The 26806-nt window shown below is 39.8% G+C and overlaps 1 protein-coding gene across 1 annotated transcript; it reads right to left on the bottom strand.

Annotated features, from left to right (window-relative positions):
* Positions 1 to 8097: 8097 nt before the first annotated feature.
* On the bottom strand, positions 8098 to 25667 carry si:ch73-173p19.2 (V-type proton ATPase 116 kDa subunit a 1). Its single transcript, XM_035739781.2, has 19 exons — positions 25467 to 25667; positions 22948 to 23026; positions 22759 to 22856; positions 18906 to 19034; positions 18675 to 18787; positions 18394 to 18520; positions 18164 to 18246; positions 17985 to 18078; positions 15554 to 15766; positions 15278 to 15428; positions 14471 to 14604; positions 14063 to 14223; positions 13877 to 13970; positions 13387 to 13505; positions 12783 to 12990; positions 12357 to 12461; positions 10837 to 10954; positions 10289 to 10460; positions 8098 to 10070 (listed from the first exon to the last, which is right to left on the bottom strand). Exons 1-19 carry the CDS (start codon positions 25581 to 25583, stop codon positions 9986 to 9988), a joined length of 2400 nt encoding a protein of 799 aa, XP_035595674.1. The 5' UTR covers positions 25584 to 25667; the 3' UTR covers positions 8098 to 9985.
* Between the last annotated feature and the right edge of the window lie 1139 nt (positions 25668 to 26806).

The following is a 26806-nucleotide window of genomic DNA, read 5'->3' as shown; positions in this document are numbered from 1 at the left end:
TACCCCGTTTTACGTCCAGGGGAGGTAATAGGTGTAGCCTGTTTGGGTGGGACTTAGTTGCGCTGGCTCTCTCTTTCCCGGAGAAGGGTCCTCTCTTTTCTTCCTCCAGAATAGCAGTCAGAGCAACTTTCAAGTGTTTTGACGTCATTCGGAAGGAGGATCGTTCGACAGCAATGCAGGTAAGTAGAAAGTTATTTCAATCATTGCCTTTCACAGTCATAGGCTTTGCCTCAAATATTTAAACCTTCAAATTACATGTTGTTTCGGTTGTTTATGTTCGTATTGTAAAGTAGACTATGTATGACTAGGCTACTTTATTGCAAGCTATTGTTTAAGACACCAGTTTGTTTGTTGAAGATGTTTGTTATTGTTATTATGTTATTATGACATTTCAGCTCACTCACAATGGAATGTCAGTAAACACCGTCTTATTCCTTAAAATGTGCCTCGTCAGGTGGTCAGATGTGAAATGCAGACTCAGACTATCACAACATGCCCTTCTATGGTGAGTGACAAGATCTGTTGTTGAGCAGGTCAACGAACTCTGTATTTCATTGCAGCCTGGTCTCATAGACTAGATGTAACATAGTAAATGTAAATCCGGGACACTTAAATTAGTATGATACTGTTTGGTATGGTTACATAAGATAGATGGTAACTTAAGGGATGGGATATAACGTGAAGATCTAACATTCCAAAGGCTGCGCGTTCGAATCTCATCACGGACAACTTGAACATTTTAGCACCTTTTCAACGACTTACTACATTTGAGCTACTTTGCAACTACTTAACATGTTAGCTAACCCTTCCCCTAACCATAGCCTTTTTAGCTAACCCTTACCCAAACACTAACCTTAACCCTTCAATTTAACTCCTAAACGTAGCCCTAACCTTAACCCCTAGCCTAGCTGACATTAGCAAGCTACATAGCTAATGTTATCCACCTAGGCAGAATTCTTAACATATTATACTTTTTGCAAATATTTAATATATTGTACATTTGGCATATTCGTAACATATAATACGAATTGTAATTCGTGTGATGGACATCCACAAATTAATACATACCATATGAAACGTAGCATATATTACTAAATGGAGTGTCTCTGATTTACGTACAGAATCATTCAAAATGCTCTGAGACCAGGTTGTTCATTTGGATATGGTAAAATAATAAGATCTTGAGAAGGCAAACCTGAAGACCTCTAGATTTGACAAGCTCTCATGAATCACAAATGCTGCGGGTAACTTCAAATAAACCACAAGTGCCACCCTCCTCCTGCTCCAGGCAGGTAGGATTAGTTTAAATTCTCCTCTCAGCTACTGTCGTCTACCTTCGCACATCTGTACTCTCCCTGTCAACTGTAGGATCTCTTGTTGCTGAGAATTTTCCTGCACGTCAGGAAACGAGGTTTAAAAAGGCTTCTACAGTTTGTAATTTCCACTTTAAAATGTCAGACATGATTTGCCCTAACAAAAAATGTATCAACCCCTACAAAAAATGTCCATTAATTATAATTCACATAATTCACATTTCCTGTTGCTGCAGGATTATTTTCCTGCTATAGCAAACTGGTTCAAATTAAGATCATACATCTCTAAGTATTATTCTAAACTAATAATAATAATGATACTAACACATTTAATTTGTTAAGAAATTCGCTCACACCCAAGGTTCTGAAGAAAATCAAAAAGACAATTATAATAATAAGAACAATCCAAAACACAGAACATTGTAAACAGACAGCAATCAAAGCTATATACAGGTGTCGTCAGATCCGGTGGACAGGAGAACAAAATTAACATAGGACCTTGAAAGCGTTTCTGAACAGCTCTGTCTTTAGCTTGTGTCTTAAACGAGGCCAGAGACTCTGCAGCCCTGACAGTGGCTATAAGTGCGTTCCACAGCCGAGGAGCTGCACATCTCAAAGCCCTGTCACCCATAGTTTGTAGTTTGCTGTGAGTCTGCTGAAGGGAGACTGACCTGGAGGAGTGATGGGTGCGTGTGGGGCAGGAGGGTAGGATGAGGTCAGACAGGTACTTGGGACCAGAGTTGTGCAGAACAATACAATGGCAGTTTTGATATAAACCCACACAGCACCAGTCTCCATGAAACAATTTCCTCAATCAAGGGATCGCTTGATTTGGATGACACAACAAATCGGATGTATCAGACATACCATTAAATACTGTAGTCAGATTGCACATCAATGACAAATGTTATGAAAACTGTTGGGCATACAATTCTTTTGTTCTGGACAATTTGTTTGAGATTCAGGAAAAGGCAGGCTGATTGTGCAACCACAGAGCAAGTATATACAAGGCCCTTAATGCAACACAGTGATTAAAAACATTAAATACATTTTTAAAAAGAACATTGTGGCAACATACAGCCCCTACTAGGGAATTATATACGTTTATTGTCGATCATGCATTTGATTATGGTTATACAGGTCTGAACATATTGCAGTTTAGTGTTGTCACAAAAACAAGTGGGACATGATTCTCAGCCAAAGCAAATGACCTAATCTCCTCCCAGTAGGTATTAGCTCTACAATGGTAAAGGGCCCTTGTTGAATCGAGTTACTGTACAGCACAGTTAGAACTTTAAGATGTATGAGTATAGCAGTGGTTCACTGTACAGCACAGTTAGAACTTTAAGATGTATGAGTATAGCAGTGGTTCACTGTACAGCACAGTTAGAACTTTAAGATGTATGAGTATAGCAGTGGTTCACTGTACAGCACAGTTAGAACTTTAAGATGTATGAGTATAGCAGTGGTTCACTGTACAGCACAGTTAGAACTTTAAGATGTATGAGTATAGCAGTGGTTCACTGTACAGCACAGTTAGAACTTTAAGATGTATGAGTATAGCAGTGGTTCACTGTACAGCACAGTTAGAACTTTAAGATGTATGAGTATAGCAGTGGTTCACTGTACAGCACAGTTAGAACTTTAAGATGTATGAGTATAGCAGTGGTTCACATCCGGTCTTGTCAACTTTCCTTGAAACTTGTGTAAAGGCAAGATTTTAGATTTGAGGGTGTTTTATGTTTTTTTGAAATCACATCAGCTCACATTTTATTTGTCACATTCGCTGAATACAACAGGTTTAGACTTTACTGTGATATTATTGCTTATGAGCCCTTTCCAATGATAAAACAATTATTACAAATATATAAATAACGCAAGAGTAATAAAATGCACAATGATGAAGCTATATACACAGAGTACCAGTACCATATCTCTGTCCAGGGGTACCAGGTATTTGAGGTAAATATAGTATGTATTCTGAACAAAAATAGAAATGCAACTATTTTAAAGTTACAGTTCATATAAGGAAATCAGTCCATTGAAATAAATAAATTTGGCCCTAATCTATGGATTTCACATGACTGGGAATACAGATATGCATCTGTTGGTAACAGATACCTTAAAAAAGGTAAGGGTGTGCATCAGAAAACCAGTCGGTATCTTGTGTGGCCATGATTTGCCTCATGCAGTGTGACACATCTCCTTTGCATTGAGTTGATTAGGCTGTTGATTGTGGCCTGTGGAATGTTGTCCCACTCCTCTTCAATGGCCGTGTGAAGTTGCTGCATATTGGCGGGAACACGCTGTCTTACACATCAATCCAGAGCATCCCAAACATGCTCAATGGGTGACATGTCTGGTGAGTATGCAGGCCATGGAAGAACTGGGAGATTTTCAGCTTCCAGGAAATTTGTACAGAAGATCCTTGCGGCATGGGGCCGTGCATTATCATGCTGAAACATGAGGTGATGAAGGAGGATGAATGGCATGACAATGGGCATCAGGATCTCGTCACGGTATTTTTGTGCATTCAAATTGCCGTCGATAAAATACAATTGTGTTCATTGTCTGTAGCTTATGCCTGCCCATACCATAACCCAACTGCCACCGTGGAGCACATTTTAGAGTAGCCCTTTACGGTCCTCAGCACAAGGCACACCTGTGTAATAATCATGCTGTTTAAACAGCTTCAGGACAAGCCACACCAGTCAGGTGGAGAAATCACTAGCAGGGATGTAAACAAATTTGTGCCCAACATTTGAGATATATCAGCTTTTTGTGTGTATGTAACATTTCTGGGATCTTCTATTTCAGCTCATGAAACATGGGGCCAACACTTTACATGTTGCGGTTATATTTTTGTTTATTGTACATGAAGATAGGGTAACTTGATTTGGCATCAGGATAGTTAATAATAATAATAGTAAAATAAAGAACTGAGTAACATCAGCCAATGATAAGTATGAAAGTATGTGTGTGTGTTTGCGTATGTTTGTTTGCTGGATTGTAGCAGAAGTCTTTGCCAATTTTTCAGGCCTTCCTCTGACACCGCCTGATATAGAGGTCCTGGATGGCAGGGAGCTCAGTCCCAGTGATGTACTGGGCTGTCCGCACCACCCTCTGTAGCGTTTTGTGGTCGAGGGTGGTGCATACCAAGCGGTGATGCAGCCAGTCAAGCTGCTCGATGGTGCAGCTGTAGAACTTTTTGAGGATCCGAGGGCCCATGCAAAGTCTTCTCAGCCTCCTGAGGGAGAAGAGGCGCTGCCGTGCCCTCTTCACGACTTTGCAGGTGTGTGTGGACCATGTTCATTTCTTAGTGATAAGGAACTTGAAGCTCATATTTCTCTTCCACAATTTCTCTTCCACAATATAATTTGATGTAAAAGCCACTCTGTTATCACAAACTATTCATAAATCAGACTTGACATAAAATATCGTTTGAGGTCTACTGTGTTGTAAACATGATGCACTCACTGGACCTTCAAAGCACGATGCATTATTAAACTATGTTTGTTCGAGTTTAAAAAAGCTTTCAACATGCGACAAATTACTTTGCGAACTATGCATTTCTGAGTTACACAAAGCATTATGGCAAATGGGTTAGCGTTGTTATTTTCGTACATTAGGTGACAGTGAATGAAATGAATTTGGAAGTGCCTTCTTAACCACTGAGCGGAAGCAAACCTGCAGACAGAAAATCTGGGCTGAAATATCCACTTTATTGACAATTTAAAACAGAATATGGCCTAGAAATGTGCAGATAACTCATTTAAATATCTCTGTCTTACATTTTATTTACTTGTCTTCTAGTTTCTGGGAAATGGCTGTAGTAAAGGACACATAATCCCACATTGCTAAGAAACAAAAACTGTCCAACCAAGGTCATCTGAATCATAATGCTAACAGGTTTATACCACGTGTTCTAACCAGTGTGAGTATCCAGCGGCATGCCTAAGAGCAAAATTAATGAACTACTTTGTCGGAATGTTTTCTTGCAAATGTTTTGTTCAAATCACAACCTGCAGTGTATAAGGTAAGAGAAGTCCAGTTGAAAATAAAGTCCCCCGTTGACCAGTTGGGGGTGACCTGTTTGTTCAAAATGTGTTGCAGTATGTGACCTGCTGTGATATGATACACCATACAACACATCTCAGAAGTTGTTCTTCTTATGGACATTGCTAAACAACATTTGTCCTTAAATACACTGAAATACACCTTTTCCTTTAGAAACCCACAAAGCAGTGCCCAAACATGCCTCTGTACTTAACGCTTTACAACAGAGAATGACAGTTAATCTTTTATTCGGGGAATGAGTGAATCATGGTATTCACCTGGAAATATCCTGTCAGTCAGAGCAAACACTGGGTCAATGCTGGAAGACAAGTTTCTCTTCAAGACCTCTTTCATCTGGTTCTGTGGCACATCAGATGAACCCACACCTACAGGGCTGAATGCCAGGGTTGGGAGTCAATTCCATATTCATTTCAAATACAATTCTTGAAGTGGAGAATATATATTCTAGTATCATTTCAACTTGTATTTCTATATTTCCAGGATACTGTAGCTAGGCTAACTGAACAGTGATCATGATCAGTCGGAAAGCCTGATGGAGTTAAATTCAAATTGGAATTTGTGGAATTGTAAGGGATAATATTTAATTACGAGTTACATTCTTGAAATGTACCTAACATTTGAGTTGAGAAATTTAATTATCTCTGAATTCAAAGAATGACCTGGAATTTGAATTGAATTAAATTGAATTTATAGGGAGAGGGAATTGAATTAAATGGAATTTACAGGGAGAGGGAATTGAATTAAATGAAATTTACAGGGAGAGGGAATTGAATTAAATGGAATTTACAGGAAGAAGGAATTGAATTTGAATTAGTGGAATTAACCCCAACCCGGCTGAGTACATAAACTGGTTCTGAGGCACATCAGATTGATCCACACCTATAGGGCTGAGTACATGCTCTTTATTTAAAAATAATAATAACAAGAGTAACATGTAAGGGTACTGACACGCTGGCGTTGATGTGCACGCACGCACACACACTCACTCACTCAAACCTGTGCAAAAACATTCAAGTTGAGACCCCTCAGTGAGATTTGATCATGCATGAAGCACAAGTGGGAAAAGTGGAGGAGAATAAAGAATGAGGGCCAAGAGTTGGCACATGCTCTCACACTCAATACACTATTTTTAAAGCCCAATTCAATTAACCTGCTTTCACCTGCATCTCACAACTTGCACTTACGGCAAATGCACAATTTGTTGTTGTTGTTGGTAAAGCCGGCAGTCATCTGTTCTCCAGTTTTGACAGAGCTAAGTAAACACCCAGATCTGGCAGGCCATGGCATACTCCATAGAGGTAAATCAAAATATTATACGTCTATTAGTATTACATTGAATACTTGTAAACAATGTTCACTCTAAACTGTGCACTGAGATTTTCTTGTAAGCAGAGCACATTGAAGTAGAATACTACATTTACATTTACATTTAAGTCATTTAGCAGACGCTCTTATCCAGAGCGACTTACAACTATTGCATTGACCAGCACGACTTAAGTCCCATATTCTACACAGACCAGTGCACCATAACCAATCAGAGCTGCAGTAGGCCTATATGCAAATAGATCATTGCCTTATATGGATCTATGCCATTTACAAAACATGTATATTTCTAGACATCTTTGAAAAGCCAGTCTGGTTACATGTAAAGAGCTTTCTTTTTGTCTTAAAGGGGCAGTATTGTATTTTGAGACGGTCTTGAATACGCTAAGTAGCCAATAGACAGAGCACAGCATAATTTGTCTGATTCTCTGTAATAACTGTATGGGAATAATAATACATTTTATTTTGTAAAGTGGTTTCTTGCATCAAACATTTTCAGTCACCTTGTCTGAAGGACGAGTGGATAAACAGGTTCATGTCAAGCCCTGCATGTTTTTTTCTCCTCAAAAGTCTCATGGAATGTCGGCCGACATTGAACACCACACATTGGCTGCTACTGAAGGCTGAACGATAAAACAGCTATTTCCATGTTAAAATGTTATGAGATGAGTTTTTCTCCATTGTTTTTTTTATTGTAGGCCACTCTGGTAGAGCTGCATTATGATCAAATAGACAAAATAGCCTACTTGGCCACTTTTAAAACTGTAACTTAAAGCAGGTACTGCCTCAGTGTTCACAGTAAAACTGTAACTTAAAGCGGGTACAGCCTCTGTGTTCACAGTAAAAAACTGTAACTTAACGCAGCCTCTGTGTACAGCCTCAGTGTTCACAGTAAAACTGTAACTTAAAGCAGGTACAGCCTCAGTGTTCACAGTAAAACTGTAACTTAACGCGGTGTACAGCCTCAGTGTTCACAGTAAAACTGTAACTTAAAGCAGGTACAGCCTCAGTGTTCACAGTAAAACTGTAACTTAACGTGTTCACAGTAAAACTGTAACTTAACGGTGTTCACAGTACAGCCTCAGTGTTCACAGTAAAACTGTAACTTAACGCGGGTACAGCCTCAGTGTTCACAGTAAAACTGTAACTTAACGCTGTAGGGTACAGCCTCAGTGTTCACAGTAAAACTGTAACTTAACGTGTTCACAGGGTACAGCCTCAGTGTTCACAGTAAACGAGAGCCGGAAGTTGCACAGAATTTTCACAATGTTCAAGTTTGCGCTCAGCAGACCTGCCATTCGCTCAGTGGCCAAAAAAGTAGACAGAACATTGCTTGTAAATGGATGAAACTGACCTCAACACTTAATGTTGTGTAGTAATAATAATAAGCTTTGTGTTATAGTCATGTTGACAGAAGTCCTAGGTATTGGCACAAGATCACCTGGTACCATAGAAATAAAATATGATTTTTAAATGTCTAATAAACATCTGAAGCGCTTGTGCAGTCAGTCTCTGAAATCACCTTCATAGTCACAACCCTCCTCTTTTTTGCAAAGACAAAGGAACACAGCCAAATACTGCAATGCTTAGAATAAACTGTGGCATACATAAGGATGGGAAAGGGCCAGGATACCCACTGTGACCAGTATGGTTTCACAGCTGTGTTATAGACTTTGTCACTGATAGCTGAATGCACTTGGTCCGTCTTTAGATGGTCGTTAATGTATTTGTTGTGACCATCCTTTTTGAGCTATGAATATGAATGTGCTACTTGATTCTTTAAAATGTTTTATGGAGCTGACGATTGTTATTGTTAATCTCAGTGGCCATGTAGGTCAACTGTTATTCTTCAAGGTAACCAGGGAATCGCCTTTCCTTTCCTGAAGCGGTTGAAAGGCAATGAAGTGAGCTGAAACTATGTTTTTCTTCACTACAAAGGTTTCTTTACACTGCTTTTCACACAGAATGTTTTTACCTTAACAACTAGCCTAAATATCTCCGCAGATTTAGTCTGCATTCCATGGTGGTTCCTTCAAGGGAGCATTCTAATGTCAATGTTTAGGTAATGATACAGTTCTTTCTTCAAGTGGACAACATATTGATCAAATGTAGCACATCCTCAAATAAATAATCTACCCACCAAATCTATAGATAAATCCACTCTCTCTAATTTAATCTTTGGCCTATTAGGACCAATTAGTTTATACAAGAAAGTATTTATTTAGCTGAAGGGATAGGGTTCAACTTCCTTTGAACCCAAAGATATACACTATTATTACACTCTTTAAAATGAATATGAAACCTTTTTCAAGGCAACAGATACACTGATTGGTTTGGGATTTGAATTTCAATGCACTAAGCATGTACAAGAATAATCCATACAGACAATCACAACAGAATAACATTTCCATGCTTTATCCCAATACATTTCACAGATATAAACTGAGTGTACAAAACATTAAGGACACCTGCTCTTTCCAATGATATAGACTGACCAGGTAAATCCATGTGAAAGCTATGATCCCTTATTTATATCACTTGTTAATTCCACTTCAATCAGTGTAGATGAGACAGGTTAAAGAAGGATTTTTAAGCCTTGAGACAATTGACATAGATTGTGTGTGTGTGTGCCATTCAGAGGGTGAATGGGACAGAAACAATATTGAAGTGCCTTTGAATTGGCGTATGGTAGTAAGTGCCAGGCTCACCGGTTTGTGTCAAGAACTATAACGCTGCTGGGTTTTTCACACTCAACAGTTTCCCCATGTGTATCAAGAATGGTCCGCCACCCAGAGAACATCCATCCAACTTGACACAACTGTGGGAAGCAGTGGAGTCAACATGGGCCAGCATCCCTGTGGAACGTTTTTGAGGGCTTGTATTGTCCATGCCCCGACAAATTGAGGCTGTTCTGAGGGAAACAGGGGCAGGGTGCAACTCAATATTAGAAAGGTGTCCTTAATGTTTTGTACACTATTGTTGGATCTAAATATTGTTCATTGTTTTTGAATTGTCTTTTGACAATTCTTCTGTTGCCGAATGTAGCCTACTTTTAGAACCATGACTGACTAATAATTGCGTGCTGCCATCTTGTGGCAAATGCTGCACCTTGCTTGCACAGATTTTTAATTCCATGGCGACAGTTATAGAGTACGATCTACATACCGAAAACAACTTAATGTGATCAATGACTAACACAAAGACATATCAACATAAACAGTAAATGAATATGAGAACGGACTCGTAGCAATAACGCGTTTCTCTATCTGAAGTCACTGCATGGCTCTCATCCTGTCGAAGGAAAGCGGTGTGAACTTGTACCCAGATCCTTTGTAGAACTTGTTTTGGAATTCAACCCTGTAAAAGACAAATGAGACAGAAAAGCATAACCTTTGGAAGTATCATTCAAGTGTAATTCACTTGTTATGTTCTTTACATAATTGCTGCTTCAGTTGTGTCAATAAGCTCAAGGTCTGTACGTGGATGGAGTGCTGCAGAATCCAAAGGCTACATCAGGCGTGTATGTGTGAGTGTGCGCTTGCAGATGCATGTGTGCTTGTGTCGCTTGTCCCTACCAGTGCAGCCGTAGGGCGTGGAGGAAGGCAGAGAGACCCTCCATGACCAGGAGAATGGTGACTGTGAGGACAGCGAAGGCAGCAAAGGTCACTGCCAGCAGAACAGAACCCATCCCCGAGGTGACCCTCAGAGCCACCTGCAGAACCATCTTCCACAGCACCTCAGACAGCTCTACACAGACAACATGCACAGGAACATAGAATACAGTTAAATTAATTTGAACATAACAGATGACGGCAGGTATCCTAGCAGTTCGGAGCGTTGGGCCAGTAACCGAAAGGTCACTGGTTTGAATCCCTGAACCGATTAGTTGAATAGCCTGTTAATGGCCCTTGAGCGGGGCACTTAAGAGCATCTGCTGAATGACTTAAATGTAACTACTTATTTTCTTTAAATCCTGGAATGATTGCTATTGAAGTTTATTCTATACACCATCTTATGTAATACTTTTCACTATGGGGATCAGAAAGTCGAGGGGAGGCAAGGTCATAACCATAACAGCCACATGGATATAGCTTTTATTGTGTTGTGCAGAATAATACACTACCAGCATGAGCTAGACTGAGAGCCCACAGGCGGAGGTAGGAGGCTGTGTTGGAGATGCATCCAAGGCAGTACTCGATGGTGTGGATGCCCTGGTACACGAAAATGTCAGCCATACTGACCTGCAATGAGACAAAGGCTTTTTTCACACCAAAGAAAAGTGAAAGACAAAACAGTAGAGATAAAAACCTGGTAAAAACAGTGTGCAGGTGAGGTTGGAAGCCCAAAAGTGCTGATATGAAAACCACATCACAAATATAAGTACAACAAAAACAAGTATCTTGAAATTAGTTAAACAGCATATTAATTATAATTGTACATAATGTAGTCAGTATACAAGAAACACTGTGTGTGTGTGTGTGTGTGTGTGTGTGTGTGTGTGTGTGTGTGTGTGTGTGTGTGTGTGTGTGTGTGTGTGTGTGTGTGTGTGGTGTGTGGTGTGTGGTGTGTGTGTGTGTGTGTGTGTGTGTGTGTGTGTGTGTGTGAGAGAGAGAGTTAGGCTACAGAGGGGATTATTGGGTAGTTTGGTTCATCAGGCTGATCCCCTTTCTTCTCTTGAAGTTATTGAGGGATGATGAGCTTTCGGCAATGTGAAGATAAGGATTCCAGAGTATGGTACCTCTGTGTCTGAGAGAATTGACTCTGAGGTGCGGCAGTTGGGAAGGGGAAGGTTATTGCAGTGTCTTGTGTTATATAGATGATTTCAGAATTAACCTGGAAGAATCCATTGAAAGGTAAACTGTCTGGGAGGTATGAGTATTTCTAGATGAAAGTTAATAACTGGTGTACATTAATTAGAGGAGGCAGCTAGTCTTGCACATGTATTTTGTATGATGAGTAATTTGTCTGGGTAGGAGGCATATGTACAGGCCTAATATTACAGTAAATGAGATATGGGTAAATTAAGCTATAGTATAGAGTTAGGAAGCAAGCCTGATAAACCAAACCACTAATCTTTCTGATGATACCTACAGATTTCATCACTTTGCTGCAGACAAATGTAATATGATATTTCCAGGATAACTTTTCATTAATTGGAACTCAGAGGAATTTAGTGAATGTGACTTGTTCCATTTCATTGCCACCAATTGAGATTCTGGCTCGTCTATTTTTTTAATATATTTATTATGTACAACATTTATAATTTTTGCTCTTTAATACAATAAAGTTGTATTTTTAACATTTAATGGCGTTTCCATAAACATATAACTATGATACATTACAGAACATATTTTCTGACCATGTATATTTATTTATAAACAGTGACTTACCTTCTCTTTCCTGTTATCTGAAGCCTCTTGGTTGGAGATCCCAAAAACCTGCATGGGAAGCTTGTTTGTTGAGCGCTTCTGTTGGAATCATTTTTATATTAAGTTTCATTAAAATATGTATTTTAATGGCAGTTATAAAGGCAGGAACAGTCTACTTACAGAGTACTCACTGACATAACAGCCTTGTCAATCCAATACTTTTAGTCACAAACGTCTACTTATAAAATGCATTATTCTAATCTAGTTGACTTACCAGCTTTAATTGCTTGTGTTTTCTATACAAGAGCAGGGGCTTGGCAAACAGTAGCCAAGGAACCATAAGCACAGCAACAACCACCAGAAATATTTGCACAGGTTTCTGTATAATAGAATGTTAAAAAAAATAGAAAATTACCATTTTTGCTTAGAACTTAATGCATAGCGAGGTTTATGTTGCGTCTGGGCATCTATACTTTTTTTTGTGTCCAAATGCATACGTTAAATTGAAATCATTTCTGTGGTCTCCTTGGATGAAAAATATGATTACATTATGTCACTTAGCAGAGTATTCTATCCAAAGGTCTTAAAGTACAGTGAATGCATACATTTGAGTATGTATATGTTTTCCAATCTGGGAAATGAACCGGAAAATTATATTTTAAGAACCCATGATATTTTAGATTGAAGAAACCCATTGTACCTGTGTTCTGTAAAGCACAGTACCCTCAGAGCTGTAGTCAAAGAGCATCATGTTGATGAAGAGGAGCAGGATGCTAGGAGCAGATTCAGACTTCATCACTACACACCACTTGTAGAGGATGAGGAAGATCAGGTATCCAAACAGAGACAGCATGAAAATCACCTCTGGAATGAACTGCAACGCAACATCCTTTAAGTTTCTGAAGAATCTGCAATGAAACGATACAGTTGGAGGCAATCAGTTGGCACTACATTTTAAGTGACGGTGTATTGGTTCATCATAAACAGTGCTATACAGTGTTTTTGTAAGTACTGTATTTCTCCTGGGAAAAACACATGTACTTTTCTTTATTACCCTGTTACTCTCACATGTCATTATCACAGTAATATTCCTGCCTCTGTGTTAGTATTAAGGGCTTGCCAAACAGGAAGTGGCGACAGAGTTTCCTATTCACTTTCAAAGGAGCTAGGCGGGGGGTGGAATTAAATCCAAGAGGAGTAGTCGGCGACGCTCCTGAAAGCCACCTGGCGGAGAAAATAGGAATCTGCTCTATTTTGGCGAACTTGGCGAGTTTCGCTTCCTTTCTTGAACACCCTTTACTTACATGTAGTTCACCAGACTCAGAGTGACTCCAAAGAGCATGTGGGCCACTCCCATGATTACAGACATCTTCATCTTGTAAGAGTTCAGGAACGACAGCTTATTCGATGCAATATTCCATATCTGCATCAGACATCAGTTTGAAATAGAAAAAGTTGGATCAGGTTACATTGTATATAAGATCATCTTTAATTAAAGAAGTTAAGTAACTGCATCCCAGCTGGTTAATAACTTAATACTCAAGCATTTATAATACACACAATAAAATGCACAAAAGAAACAAAACCCAGAATAAAATACACTGAAGGAAAGCCCACCTTACTGAGTAGCAGAGAAAATCACTTTTCATGACATGATATGAACAGTAACATAATGACAATGAAAACAATGCTGTTCACTTTTTTTCACGACTGTAAATAGAGATAAATATATTTGACCCTTTGTCCTCAAATCTATGTGGGTTTAGATGGTTAGAAGAGTTTGCACACACTAACCGGGTCAACACCAAATGGGTAGGGATTGCCAGAGTAGACTCCAGACACCAGGGGGTCCAGATGAAGATGGCCAGAGTCATGCAACGTGTCATTACTAGGGGGAAAGAACAAAATGAACCATTTACATTCTTATTCCAACTCATTTGTTACAATACTATTACAGCTTTAATAAAGGAGGAAACTCACGTCCACGGTCCGTGTGGATGGAACATGGGTCGGACGCTCCACGAGGATCCAAAGACGTTGAAGGACTTGGAGAAGCAGTCGTTGTAGATGAGGCCAGTGTATATGGAGAAGAGGCCCATCAGGAATATAATGTAGCGTCCATCCACCAGCATGTCAATCAGCTGCAGGGACGGGTAACTAACGTTACAGTCAAAACAATGCACCGCATTGTCTTTCAATGTTAGTGTAGTTGTAACACCCTCATGTTTTAAAAAAAATAAACAATTTCCACTAACATTTTGTACGACATCACTTTTACAGCTTCAAAAGTTGACTTTTCACTAGTAGCACTTAAACAACATAATTGACTTGACATATACTATTCATCCTCAGGGCTCAGGCCATCCTCTGACAGAGTGCTTTTCATACCTCGTTCTTCAGCTTCCTGAAGTGTTCTTGGTGTAGGATCAACCATAAAGCGAGCAGAGTCATGACGAGACCGTGACCACAGTCTCCAAACATGACCGCAAACAGGAAGGGGAAGGTCACCATGGTGTATGGAGCTGAAAAGATATTACATTCGAACAACAATTCAATAGTTGTGATCACTGCCAAAACGACTTTGGAGGGACTTCTCTCTTTCTTTACAATATTACCAACAGATAAAAAAGGAAACAAACATAGGCTAATCAGATCTGGGTCAGTCACATTATTACAGTGCTAGAGGCATCACTACAGACCGGGTTCAATCCCAGGCTGTATCACAACCGGCCGTGATCGGGAGTCCCATAGGGAGGCGCACAATTGGCCCAGTGTCGTCCGGGTTAGTTGAGGGTTTGGCCTGGGTCGGCCGTCATTGTAAATAAAAATTTGTTCTTAACTGACTTGCCTAATTAAATAAAAACACATTTTTAAAAAGTCAAATACTTCTAAATACACACATAGTATCTTAATTTGAACCAGTTTTCTACAGCAGGAAAATAATCCTGCAGCAATGTGGATTGTAACGAATGAAAATGTTTGTAGAGGTAGAAACATTTTTCATGAAGGAAAATCAAGTCTGAAATTTCTATATGGAATTACAAACTTCAGAAGCCTTTTAATCCTCAAATACACTACAGGTTTTACAGTTCCAGCATCGCGAGAAAGTTCTGACACAGGGTGATCAAATGGAAGTCCCCAAACTGCACACTCCAATGTAAATCAAGCGCACACAGGAGATCGTGGTGTTGTTACCTGGGTTTATTTCCTGATAGTTGCCGACCCCATAGGCATCAATAATGCTCTGGAAACCTGAGGTAAAGGAGTTAACCCTGTTGAATGTTGGGGGTGTCTGCTGGGTTTGGATTCTGTTCACGACGGGGCTAAGACTGGAGCCGCTCTGCTCCTAATGTTAAAAAAGCACCAACACACAGATACACACAGAAAGATAAGCGCACACAGTTAATTTAGAAAAATCTGCATGTTCACACCCTGAATGCTTAGTAATTTAAGCAATTTTGGGAGACTTACTGATCCATGTATCAGTGCAGTGTGCACAGAGTTTAAGTCAGACACTGGACACCAAATCTCAGCAACAATCAGCTTCTGTGTAATGTCTATGTTACACAGGTTCAATGTGTGATAGATGGCCTTCATCTTCTTTACTTTAGATGCCCACTCCTGGAGGTTGGCTGCTGCTGCAGTCAGGGTAGTCTCACGGAACTCCTCCGTCCTCTTCAGGACCTGACAGAAGATGAATGACCAGAAAGAAAGAAAGGTGTTTTGTTTTCTTCCATCCCTCTAACCTCTCGCTTAAAATATTGTTCTACTTTCATCTGTGACATTACATTAGGACTAATTAAAGCAGGATAGCAAAAGTCCTGACATATTACTGACATATAATGTACAGTTGAAGTCGGAAGTTTACATACACCTTAGCCAAATACATTTTAGCCAAATACATTTAAACTCAGTTTGGGGTGAATGCCCTAAAACACTGGCGCTAAACAAACCCAAACCCTAGTTACAAACACTGGACAGTGAAAAACAAAAACAAACAACAAGGAACAGGTGAAAACAATTAGACAAAAACAAACGAAAAGGAAAAAGGGATCGGTGGCAGCTAGTAGACCGGCGGCGACGACGACCGCCGAGCGCCACCCAGGAAGGGGAGACACCTTCGGTGGCAGCTAGTAGACCGGCGGCGACGACCGCCGAGCACCACCCAGGAAGGGGAGACACCTTCGGTGTTATTCGTGACAGAGAGAATGATTTATTTCAGCTTTATTTCTTTTCATCACATTCCCAGTGGGTCGGATGTTTACATACACTTAATTAATAGCTTGGCCTTTAAATTGTTTAACTTGGGTCAAACATTTTGGGTAGCCTTCCACAATAGGTTTTGTTAATTTTGGCCCATTCCTCCGGACAGAGCTGGTGTAACTGAGTCAAGTTTGTAGGCCTCCTTGCTTGCGCATGCTTTTTCAGTTCTGCCCACATATTTTCCATAAGATTGAGGTCAGGGCTTTGTGATGCCCACTCCAATACCTTAACTTTGTTGTCCTTAAGACATTTTGCCACAACTTTGGAAGTATGCTTGGGGTCATTGTCCATTTGGAAGACCCATTTGCGACCAAGCCTTAACTTTCTGACTGATGTCTTGAGATGTTGCTTCAATATATCCACATCATTTTCCTCTCTCATAATTTTCCTCTTTCATGATGCCATCTATTTTGTGAAGTGCACCAGTCCCTCCTGCAGCAAAGCACCCACAAAACATGATGCTGCCACCCCCGTGCTTCACAGTTGGGATGGGGTTTTCGGCTCGCAAGCCTCCCTTTTTCCTCCAAATATAACAATGGTCATTATGGCCAAACACTTATATTTTTGTTTCATCAAACCAGTGGACATTTCTCCAAAAAGTACAATCTTTGTCCCCATGTGCAGTTGCAAACCGTAGTCTGGCTTTTTTATGGCGGTTTTGGAGCAGTGGCTTCTTCCTTGCTGAGTGGCATTTCAGGTTATGTCAATATAGGGCTCGTTTTACTGTGTATATACCCGTTTCCTCCAGCATCTTCACAAGGTACTTTGCTGTTGTTCTAGGATTGATTTGCACTTTTCGCACCAAAGTACTTTAACCTCTAGGAGACAGTACTTTTGATGGCTGCGTGGTCCCATGGTGTTTATGCTATTGTTGTTTGTACAGATGAACGTGGTACATTCAGGCGTTTGGAAATTGCTCCCAAGGATGAACCAGACTTGTGGAGGTCTACAATGTTTTTTCTGAGGTCTTGGTTGATTTCTTTTGATTTCCCCATGATGTCAAACAAAGAGACACTAAGTTTGAAAGTAGGCCTTGAAATACATCCACAGGTACACCGCTGACTCAAATTATATTAATTAGCCTATCAGAAGCTTCTAAAGCCATGACATAATTTTCTGGAATCTAAGCAGTTCAAAGGCACTTAGTGTATGTAAACTCCTGACCCACTGGAATTGTGATACTGTGACTTATAAGTGAAATAATATGTCTGTAAACAATTGTTGGAAAAATTACTTGTGTCAGGCACAATGTAGATGTTCTAATCGACTTGCCAAAACTATAGTTCGTTAACAAGAAATTTGTGGAGTGGTTGAAAAGCGAGTTTTAATGACTCTGACCTAAGTGTATGTAAACTTCAACTGTATGTATTAGCATGAGTACCTTCATTTAACTAGGCAAGTCAGTTAAGAACAACTTTTTATTTATAATGATGGCCTACCCCGGCCAAACCCTAACCCGGGCGACGCTGGGCCAATTGTGTGCTGCCCTATGGGACTCTCAATCACGGCCGGTTGTTATACAGCCTGGAATCGAACCAGGGTCTGTAGTGATGCCTCTAGCACTGAGATGCAGTGCCTTAGACCGCTGTGCCGCTCGGGAGCAGCCTCATTGTCAAAGTGCTCTATAATGAACTTTTACCAATCGAAGGTCTTCAATGCGTGTGTTGACAATTGTTCTCATTTCCTTTCTTGCGGACGCATTGTTGGGACATGGATACATGCTGGCATGAAACCTGAAGTAGAACATAATATTAATATTTTGGGCTAATTTACTTATTTTCAAGGCTTTTGACATACTCAAGGGATCTTTTCACTCACCCATCACATAGCTTTCTGATCTTTCCTCTGATCTGGTCTCCTTGGACAAATACTACGAACACATCCTTCTTCACTGGATCCTCCTGTGAGCATTAAACAATGTTTGTTTACTTAACACGCATCTGCAATTATAAGCTAATGAACAACCTTTTTGTTTAATGGTTGTTTGCCTTTAAATAGAGGAGATCCTCATGTTTGAAGATGTGCTTATTAGTGAACCATTTCCTTACAGCCATGTTCTCCTCCTCATGGGGCTTGATTTCAGCATGACGGAGGACAAAGTTTCCATGAAACAGTCGCCACAGGATCTTTTCGAAGGCAAGGAAACGTTCATGCTTGATGACTCCTGCAACAAACCTGTCATGGGGATAGAAGAGGAAGGCATCAAATACTTTACTTGGTTATCAGATTTCTCTACAACCTGATAGCAACCTGAAAATGGTACTTTAAACCAATTCCTGTGTTTTTTTGTGTAGTTAGCCTGACTAGTAACATTAGGCTAATAATTCACCCAAGTTTCAGGGGTCCGTTGGTGCTGGTGTAACTGGTGCGTCGGCATGTCACCCTGGAAGAGTACATCGAGTCTTCAGAAGGAAGCTCAGAGATGGAGAGCTGGGACTCAGCCTATAGGCACAACATGAGAAGAAACAGGACTGTTTATGCTATCATTCTTTCACAATATTCATCTTTCCATCACAGTATTTGTTAGGAGGACATAAGTCAAATGCAGTCAGTCATTTACCTCCTCAAAAAAGTCATCAGTCATCTGCAGGAGATGGTTGATCTCCATTAGTTGAGTAAAGTTCTGCCTGAGGGTGTCTCGGTTTGCGTTGATCTCCTTCAGCTCCTGCTCCAGTTTATCAAATCTAGACTGTAACATCCATGGAGAAAACGGGATCCCAACATTAGTTTATTGTATTAAACGGTAGTCATTGGACTAACTTGGTATAAACAAGTTACATTAACATCAAACGCATTTTAACGAAAACCAATAACTAGCCTACTGGGTTTGCCGCACTCATTATGTCTAGGGTTCTTAGGCCCAGCTACATGGTCTGTAACCTGACTCATTATGTCTAGGGGTCTTAGGCCTAGCTACATGGTCTGTAACCTGACTCATTATGTCTAGGGGTCTTAGGCCCAGCTACATGGTCTGTAACCTGACTCATTATGTCTAGGGGTCTTAGGCCCAGCTACATGGTCTGTAACCTGACTCATTATGTCTAGGGTTCTTAGGCCCAGCTACATGGTCTGTAACCTGACTCATTATGTCTAGGTGTCTTCGGCCCAGCTACATGGTCTGTAACCTGACTCATTATGTCTAGGGGTCTTAGGCCCAGCTACATGGTCTGTAACCTGACTCATTATGTCTAGAGGTCTTAGGCCCAGCTACATGGTCTGTAACCTGACTCATTATGTCTAGGGGTCTTAGGCCCAGCTACATGGTCTGTAACCTGACTCATTATGTCTAGGGGTCTTAGGCCCAGCTACATGGTCTGTAACCTGACTCGTTATGTCTAGGGGTCTTAGGCCCAGCTACATGGTCTGTAACCTGACTCATTATGTCTAGAGGTCTTAGGCCCAGCTACATGGTCTGTAACCTGACTCATTATGTCTAGGGTTCTTAGGCCCAGCTACATGGTCTGTAACCTGACTCATTATGTCTAGGGGTCTTAGGCCCAGCTACATGGTCTGTAACCTGACTCATTATGTCTAGGGGTCTTAGGCCCAGCTACATGGTCTGTAACCTGACTCATTATGTCTAGGGGTCTTAGGCCCAGCTACATGGTCTGTAACCTGACTCATTATGTCTAGAGGTCTTAGGCCCAGCTACATGGTCTGTAACCTGACTCGTTATGTCTAGAGGTCTTAGGCCCAGCTACATGGTCTGTAACCTGACTCATTATGTCTAGGGGTCTTAGGCCCAGCTACATGGTCTGTAACCTGACTCATTATGTCTAGAGGTCTTAGGCCCAGCTACATGGTCTGTAACCTGACTCATTATGTCTAGAGGTCTTAGGCCCAGCTACATGGTCTGTAACCTGACTCATTATGTCTAGGTGTCTTCGGCCCAGCTACATGGTCTGTAACCTGACTCATTATGTCTAGGGGTCTTAGGCCCAGCTACATGGTCTGTAACCTGACTCATTATGTCTAGAGGTCTTAGGCCCAGCTACATGGTCTGTAACCTGACTCATTATGTCAAGGGGTCTTAGGCCCAGCTACATGGTCTGTAACCTGACTCATTATGTCTAGGGTCTTAGGCCCAGCTACATGGTCTGTAACCTGACTCATTATGTCTAGAGGTCTTAGGCCCAGCTACATGGTCTGTAACCTGACTCATTATGTCTAGAGGTCTTAGGCCCAGCTACATGGTCTGTAACCTGACTCATTATGTCTAGGTGTCTTCGGCCCAGCTACATGGTCTGTAACCTGACTCATTATGTCTAGGGGTCTTAGGCCCAGCTACATGGTCTGTAACCTGACTCATTATGTCTAGAGGTCTTAGGCCCAGCTACATGGTCTGTAACCTGACTCATTATGTCTAGAGGTCTTAGGCCCAGCTACATGGTCTGTAACCTGACTCATTATGTCTAGGTGTCTTCGGCCCAGCTACATGGTCTGTAACCTGACTCATTATGTCTAGGGGTCTTAGGCCCAGCTACATGGTCTGTAACCTGACTCATTATGTCTAGAGGTCTTAGGCCCAGCTACATGGTCTGTAACCTGACTCATTATGTCTAGGGGTCTTAGGCCCAGCTACATGGTCTGTAACCTGACTCATTATGTCTAGGGGTCTTAGGCCCAGCTACATGGTCTGTAACCTGACTCGTTATGTCTAGGGGTCTTAGGCCCAGCTACATGGTCTGTAACCTGACTCATTATGTCTAGAGGTCTTAGGCCCAGCTACATGGTCTGTAACCTGACTCATTATGTCTAGGGGTCTTAGGCCCAGCTACATGGTCTGTAACCTGACTCATTATGTCTAGGGGTCTTAGGCCCAGCTACATGGTCTGTAACCTGACTCATTATGTCTAGGGGTCTTAGGCCCAGCTTCATGGTCTGCAACCTGACTCATTATGTCTAGAGGTCTTAGGCCCAGCTACATGGTCTGTAACCTGACTCGTTATGTCTAGGTGTCTTAGGCCCAGCTACATGGTCTGTAACCTGACTCATTATGTCTAGGGGTCTTAGGCCCAGCTACATGGTCTGTAACCTGACTCATTATGTCTAGAGGTCTTAGGCCCAGCTACATGGTCTGTAACCTGACTCGTTATGTCTAGGTGTCTTAGGCCCAGCTACATGGTCTGTAACCTGACTCATTATGTCTAGGGGTCTTAGGCCCAGCTACATGGTCTGTAACCTGACTCATTATGTCTAGGGGTCTTAGGCCCAGCTACATGGTCTGTAACCTGACTCATTATGTCTAGAGGTCTTAGGCCCAGCTACATGGTCTGTAACCTGACTCATTATGTCTAGGGGTCTTAGGCCCAGCTACATGGTCTGTAACCTGACTCATTATGTCTAGGTGTCTTAGGCCCAGCTACATGGTCTGTAACCTGACTCATTATGTCTAGGGGTCTTAGGCCCAGCTACATGGTCTGTAACCTGACTCATTATGTCTAGGGGTCTTAGGCCTAGCTACATGGTCTGTAACCTGACTCATTATGTCTAGGGGTCTTAGGCCCAGCTACATGGTCTGTAACCTGACTCATTATGTCTAGGGGTCTTAGGCCCAGCTACATGGTCTCTAACCTGACTCATTATGTCTAGGGGTCTTAGGCCCAGCTACATGGTCTCTAACCTGACTCATTATGTCTAGGGGTCTTAGGCCCAGCTACATAGTCTGTAACCTGACTCATTATGTCTAGGGGTCTTAGGCCCAGCTACATGGTCTCTAACCTGACTCATTATGTCTAGGGGTCTTAGGCCCAGCTACATGGTCTCTAACCTGACTCATTATGTCTAGGGGTCTTAGGCCCAGCTACATGGTCTGTAACCTGATTTGATGTGTGCATAAATGTGAGACATAAGCATATGCGACCAGGTGTTCAGTGCTTGTGCCCAGAAGACCTTACCTCAGGTTCAGGGCCAGCTCAGCCATGACTCCCATCATCGGCCAGTCCAAGCAGATCAGTATCCGTTCAAAGTGGTGACCCAAAGTAAATATATACAAAAAGAAAACTACAAAGAGGCAATGCCTAAACTAAAGAGGTTAACCAACACAAAACAACTCCAAACAAGCCGAGAGGCCTCTCGTCACACATTGCCAATCAGTCCTGATTGGCACCACCTGTAGTGCTTATCAAGGGTTCATGGTAGAGCACAGACCGTGACCTGGTTGCTGCTGCCACCTGTGGATGGAGTGTTTAAGTGCATCCTGGTAGTGTGTTTGTCTATGTCCTAACACTAACCTTCCACCCATATCATAACATGAATCAAGCTAGACTTTAACATACATGGAGAAAGGGGGATTGCAAAATGAGTTTATTGTATTAAATGGTTGTCATTGGCCTAACTTGGTATAAACAAGTTACATCAAACGAATGATGACACGGCTGGGAGAGAAGCAACTATGAGAGCAAGCACCTTACCTCTAAATCCAGAACATCTCGTGGAACAGGTATTGTCTCACTGGTAAAGTCTGCTGGGATGGGGATGTTTGATTTGACAACCTCATTTTCCAAGAACCCTAGTAGAAATGAGCCCAATGTTTATAGAGGGGATGTTCTAGGTAATTATTTAGAAGAGTGGCAATCTTCCTTTAAAAAACACATACTTACGAAGAATTCTCTCCATCTCCTCACATTTCTTCACCTCCTTCACAAATCGGCGCTGAAAGGCGACTGTTCCAGGATTTAGCTAAAACATATGCAAATATATACTTAAATTGGTTGACATTTGTTAGGTGTTAGTAGCCTCGGTTGCAGTTTAAATAATGATTTCAGTGTAAACTATTTTCTCATATTCTGTGTGAAGTATTTACCTTCAATTGAAATCAAAAACTCACACTGAACTAAGTACTGTAACCAAACTGAATAGCTCTGGGTTGAAGTTCTCATGTACAGATCTAAACTCAGCTTCCCCTCCCACCACATATATTATCAATCGCGTTCTATTACGATCAGTTATGTAATTGCATTAAAGTAAGTATGCGTAAAAGTAACGGTTTGTTTTTGCATGGTGAATGTGTAATTGTTGGTTTGTGCACAAACATAATGAAATATTTTTTGGGAATGCTTTTTACAGGCAAAATATATGAACCTTAATGTGAGAGGGGAATCAATGGACCTACACATGTATGACACAGTATCTCCACATTTCACATGTTATTTGTCATTGGAACGCACAAGAATGTGGATAGGTTCAACTTTTTCCTTTAATGACTCCATATTATTTAAACCTACAGTTTTAATGACTATATTATTTCAACTTACAGTGTTAATGCCTCTATTTTATGTCAACTTACAGTGTTAATGACTCTATATTATTTAAACCTACAGTTTTAATGACTATATTATTTCAACTTACAGTGTTAATGCCTCTATTTTATGTCAACTTACAGTGTTAATGACTCTATATTATGTCAACTTACAGTGTTAATGACTCTATATTATTTAAACGTACAGTGTTAATGACTCTATATTATGTCAACTTACAGTGTTAATGACTCTATATTATTTAAACGTACAGTGTTAATGACTCTATATTATTTAAACGTACAGTGTTAATGACTCTATATTATTTAAACGTACAGTGTTAATGACTCTATATTATTTCAACTTACAGTGTTAATGCCTCTATATTATTTCAACTTACAGTGTTAATGCCTCTATATTATTTAAACGTACAGTGTTAATGCCTCTATATTATTTAAATGTGCAGTGTTAATGACTCTATATTATTTAAATGTACAGTGTTAATGACTCTATATTATTTAAACGTACAGTGTTAATGCCTCTATATTATTTAAATGTACAGTGTTAAAACTCTATATTATTTCAACTTACAGTGTTAATGCCTCTATATTATTTAAACGTACAGTGTTAATGCCTCTATATTATTTCAACTTACAGTGTTAATGACTCTATATTATTTCAACGTACAGTGTTAATGACTCTATATTATGTCAACTTACAGTGTTAATGACTCTATATTATTTAAACGTACAGTGTTAATGACTCTATATTATGTCAACTTACAGTGTTAATGACTCTATATTATTTAAACGTACAGTGTTAATGACTCTATATTATTTAAACGTACAGTGTTAATGACTCTATATTATTTAAACGTACAGTGTTAATGACTCTATATTATTTCAACTTACAGTGTTAATGACTCTATATTATTTCAACTTACAGTGTTAATGACTCTATATTATGTCAACTTACAGTGTTAATGACTCTATATTATGTCAACTTACAGTGTTAATGACTCTATATTATTTAAACGTACAGTGTTAATGACTCTATATTATTTCAACTTACAGTGTTAATGACTCTATATTATTTCAACTTACAGTGTTAATGACTCTATATTATTTCAACTTACAGTGTTAATGACTCTATATTATTTAAACGTACAGTGTTAATGCCTCTATATTATGTCAACTTACAGTGTTAATGACTCTATATTATTTCAACGTACAGTGTTAATGCCTCTATATTATTTCAACTTACAGTGTTAATGACTCTATATTATTTCAACGTACAGTGTTAATGCCTCTATATTATTTCAACGTACAGTGTTAATGCCTCTATATTATGTCAACTTACAGTGTTAATGCCTCTATATTATGTCAACTTACAGTGTTAATGACTCTATATTATTTCAACTTACAGTGTTAATGACTCTATATTATTTAAACGTACAGTGTTAATGCCTCTATATTATGTCAACTTACAGTGTTAATGCCTCTATATTATGTCAACTTACAGTGTTAAAACTCTATATTATTTCAATTTACAGCAATGTGTCAATATTAAGCCAGTGTACATGGTGGAATCAATATGTAATAGACTGGCATGCAGTTAAATGGATTTGACCTTCATACCATTCGCCATACTGTGCTCGGTTTAATTTGGGCTATTTCAACTACAAAGGTCTGTGTTTATTTTATTTTGTTAACTTCTACTAATACCCAATACTTGAAAAATATTGAAAAAGTCATACGGGTTAAAAGAAAAAGTCATACAGGTTAGACGATTAGCCTCAAATGTAAAGAACTTTCCGTTAATATAGTTTAGTTATGTACCACATTTATATAAGTTTCACTGGAAATGTGATTGTTTATACTCACATCTTTAAATTGCACCAGTCCTAGATGCCCAAGCTCATTGATGCAGTTGTGAGCTGACTCAGTTTGGAAAAACAGCTGGACAAGACACATCTCTTCACTCCGAAAAAAGGAATCCATATTTTAGTCAAACCTGTCCTGATTTGCCTTATCCTATAACAAAACCACGTGTTGTGCTCTTGGAATAAGAACCTTCACAGCAAGCACCTCACATTTCTGATACAGGCTAGACTACCCTTCAATGTGTCTTTTGAAGGGCAGCCCAAACATGAAATGGAAAGAGTGGTTGTGTCATCAGGATCAATAATGACACTGCTGCTGTGGTACTCACCAACACCACATGATATACTGAGCCTGTGGGCTGAGTGAGCCATAGAGATTAGCCATTTAATAAGCCATTGAATAAGTAAACCATGTTATAAACCATGCTATAAACCATGTTATAAGCCATGTTATAAACCATGTTATAAACCATGTTATAAACCATGCTATAAACCATGTTATAAGCCATGTTATAAACCATGTTATAAACCATGTTATAAACCATGTTATAAACCATGTTATAAACCATGTTATAAACCATGCCCATAAACCATGTGTTATAAGCCATGCTATAAACCATGTTATAAACCATGTTATAAACCATGTTATAAACCATGTTATAAACAATGCTATAAACCATGTTATAAACCATGTTATAAGCCATGTTATAAACCATGTTATAAACCATGTTATAAACCATGCTATAAACCATGTTATAAGCCATGTTATAAACCATGTTATAAACCATGTTATAAACCATGTTATAAACCATGTTATAAACCATAAGCCATGGGGCGGCAGGGTAGCCTAGTGGTTCGAGCGTTGGACTAGTAACCGGAAGGTTGCAAGTTCAAACCCCCTAGCTGACATGGTACAATCGTTCTGCCCCTGAACAGGCAGTTAGCACTGTTCCTATGCTGTCATTGAAAATAAGAATTTGTTTGTTCTTAACTGACTTGCCTAGTTAAATAAAGGTAAATATATATATATATAAAATTAACCATGATCTAAATCATGTTATAGTCTATTCTTGAGGCAAACTGCTACTGAAAGACAATGCCATAATAATCCGTGTTTTTAATTTAAAGACAGTGCCATAATAATCCGTGTTTAGAATGTAAAGCTTTTTTAGAAATGGTATAATTGTGAATCTGGGATATAATTTGTTAAGAATAACATGACTTGGAAATAATCAATTGAACATGGATTGGTAAAATGTATATCTGTATTCTCCGGCTACCCTTCTGATCAGTGTAAAAGAGCACATAAGACCTGCATTTGAAGATATTTTTTTTATATAA

This window comes from Oncorhynchus keta, chromosome 28 (genome assembly GCF_023373465.1).
Source record: "Oncorhynchus keta strain PuntledgeMale-10-30-2019 chromosome 28, Oket_V2, whole genome shotgun sequence".
In the NCBI taxonomy this organism is placed as follows: Eukaryota; Metazoa; Chordata; class Actinopteri; order Salmoniformes; family Salmonidae; genus Oncorhynchus; species Oncorhynchus keta.
Note: the sequence above shows the minus strand (reverse complement) of the source record. Positions and strands in the feature narration are given on the sequence as shown.

What these genes read in the sequence shown, in the direction of transcription:
- si:ch73-173p19.2 (XM_035739781.2), bottom strand. Translation starts at nt 25,583, where the DNA reads ATGGATTCCTTTTTTCGGAGTGAAGAGATGTGTCTTGTCCAGCTGTTT. An exon ending in CTGAGTCTGGTGAACTACAT is followed by an intron (nt 12,991 to 13,386) that starts GTAAGTAAAGGG and finishes GTTTCATTGCAG; the next exon opens with ATTCTTCAGAAACTTAAAGG. An exon ending in CACGCCCTACGGCTGCACTG is followed by an intron (nt 10,071 to 10,288) that starts GTAGGGACAAGC and finishes TGTCTTTTACAG; the next exon opens with GGTTGAATTCCAAAACAAGT.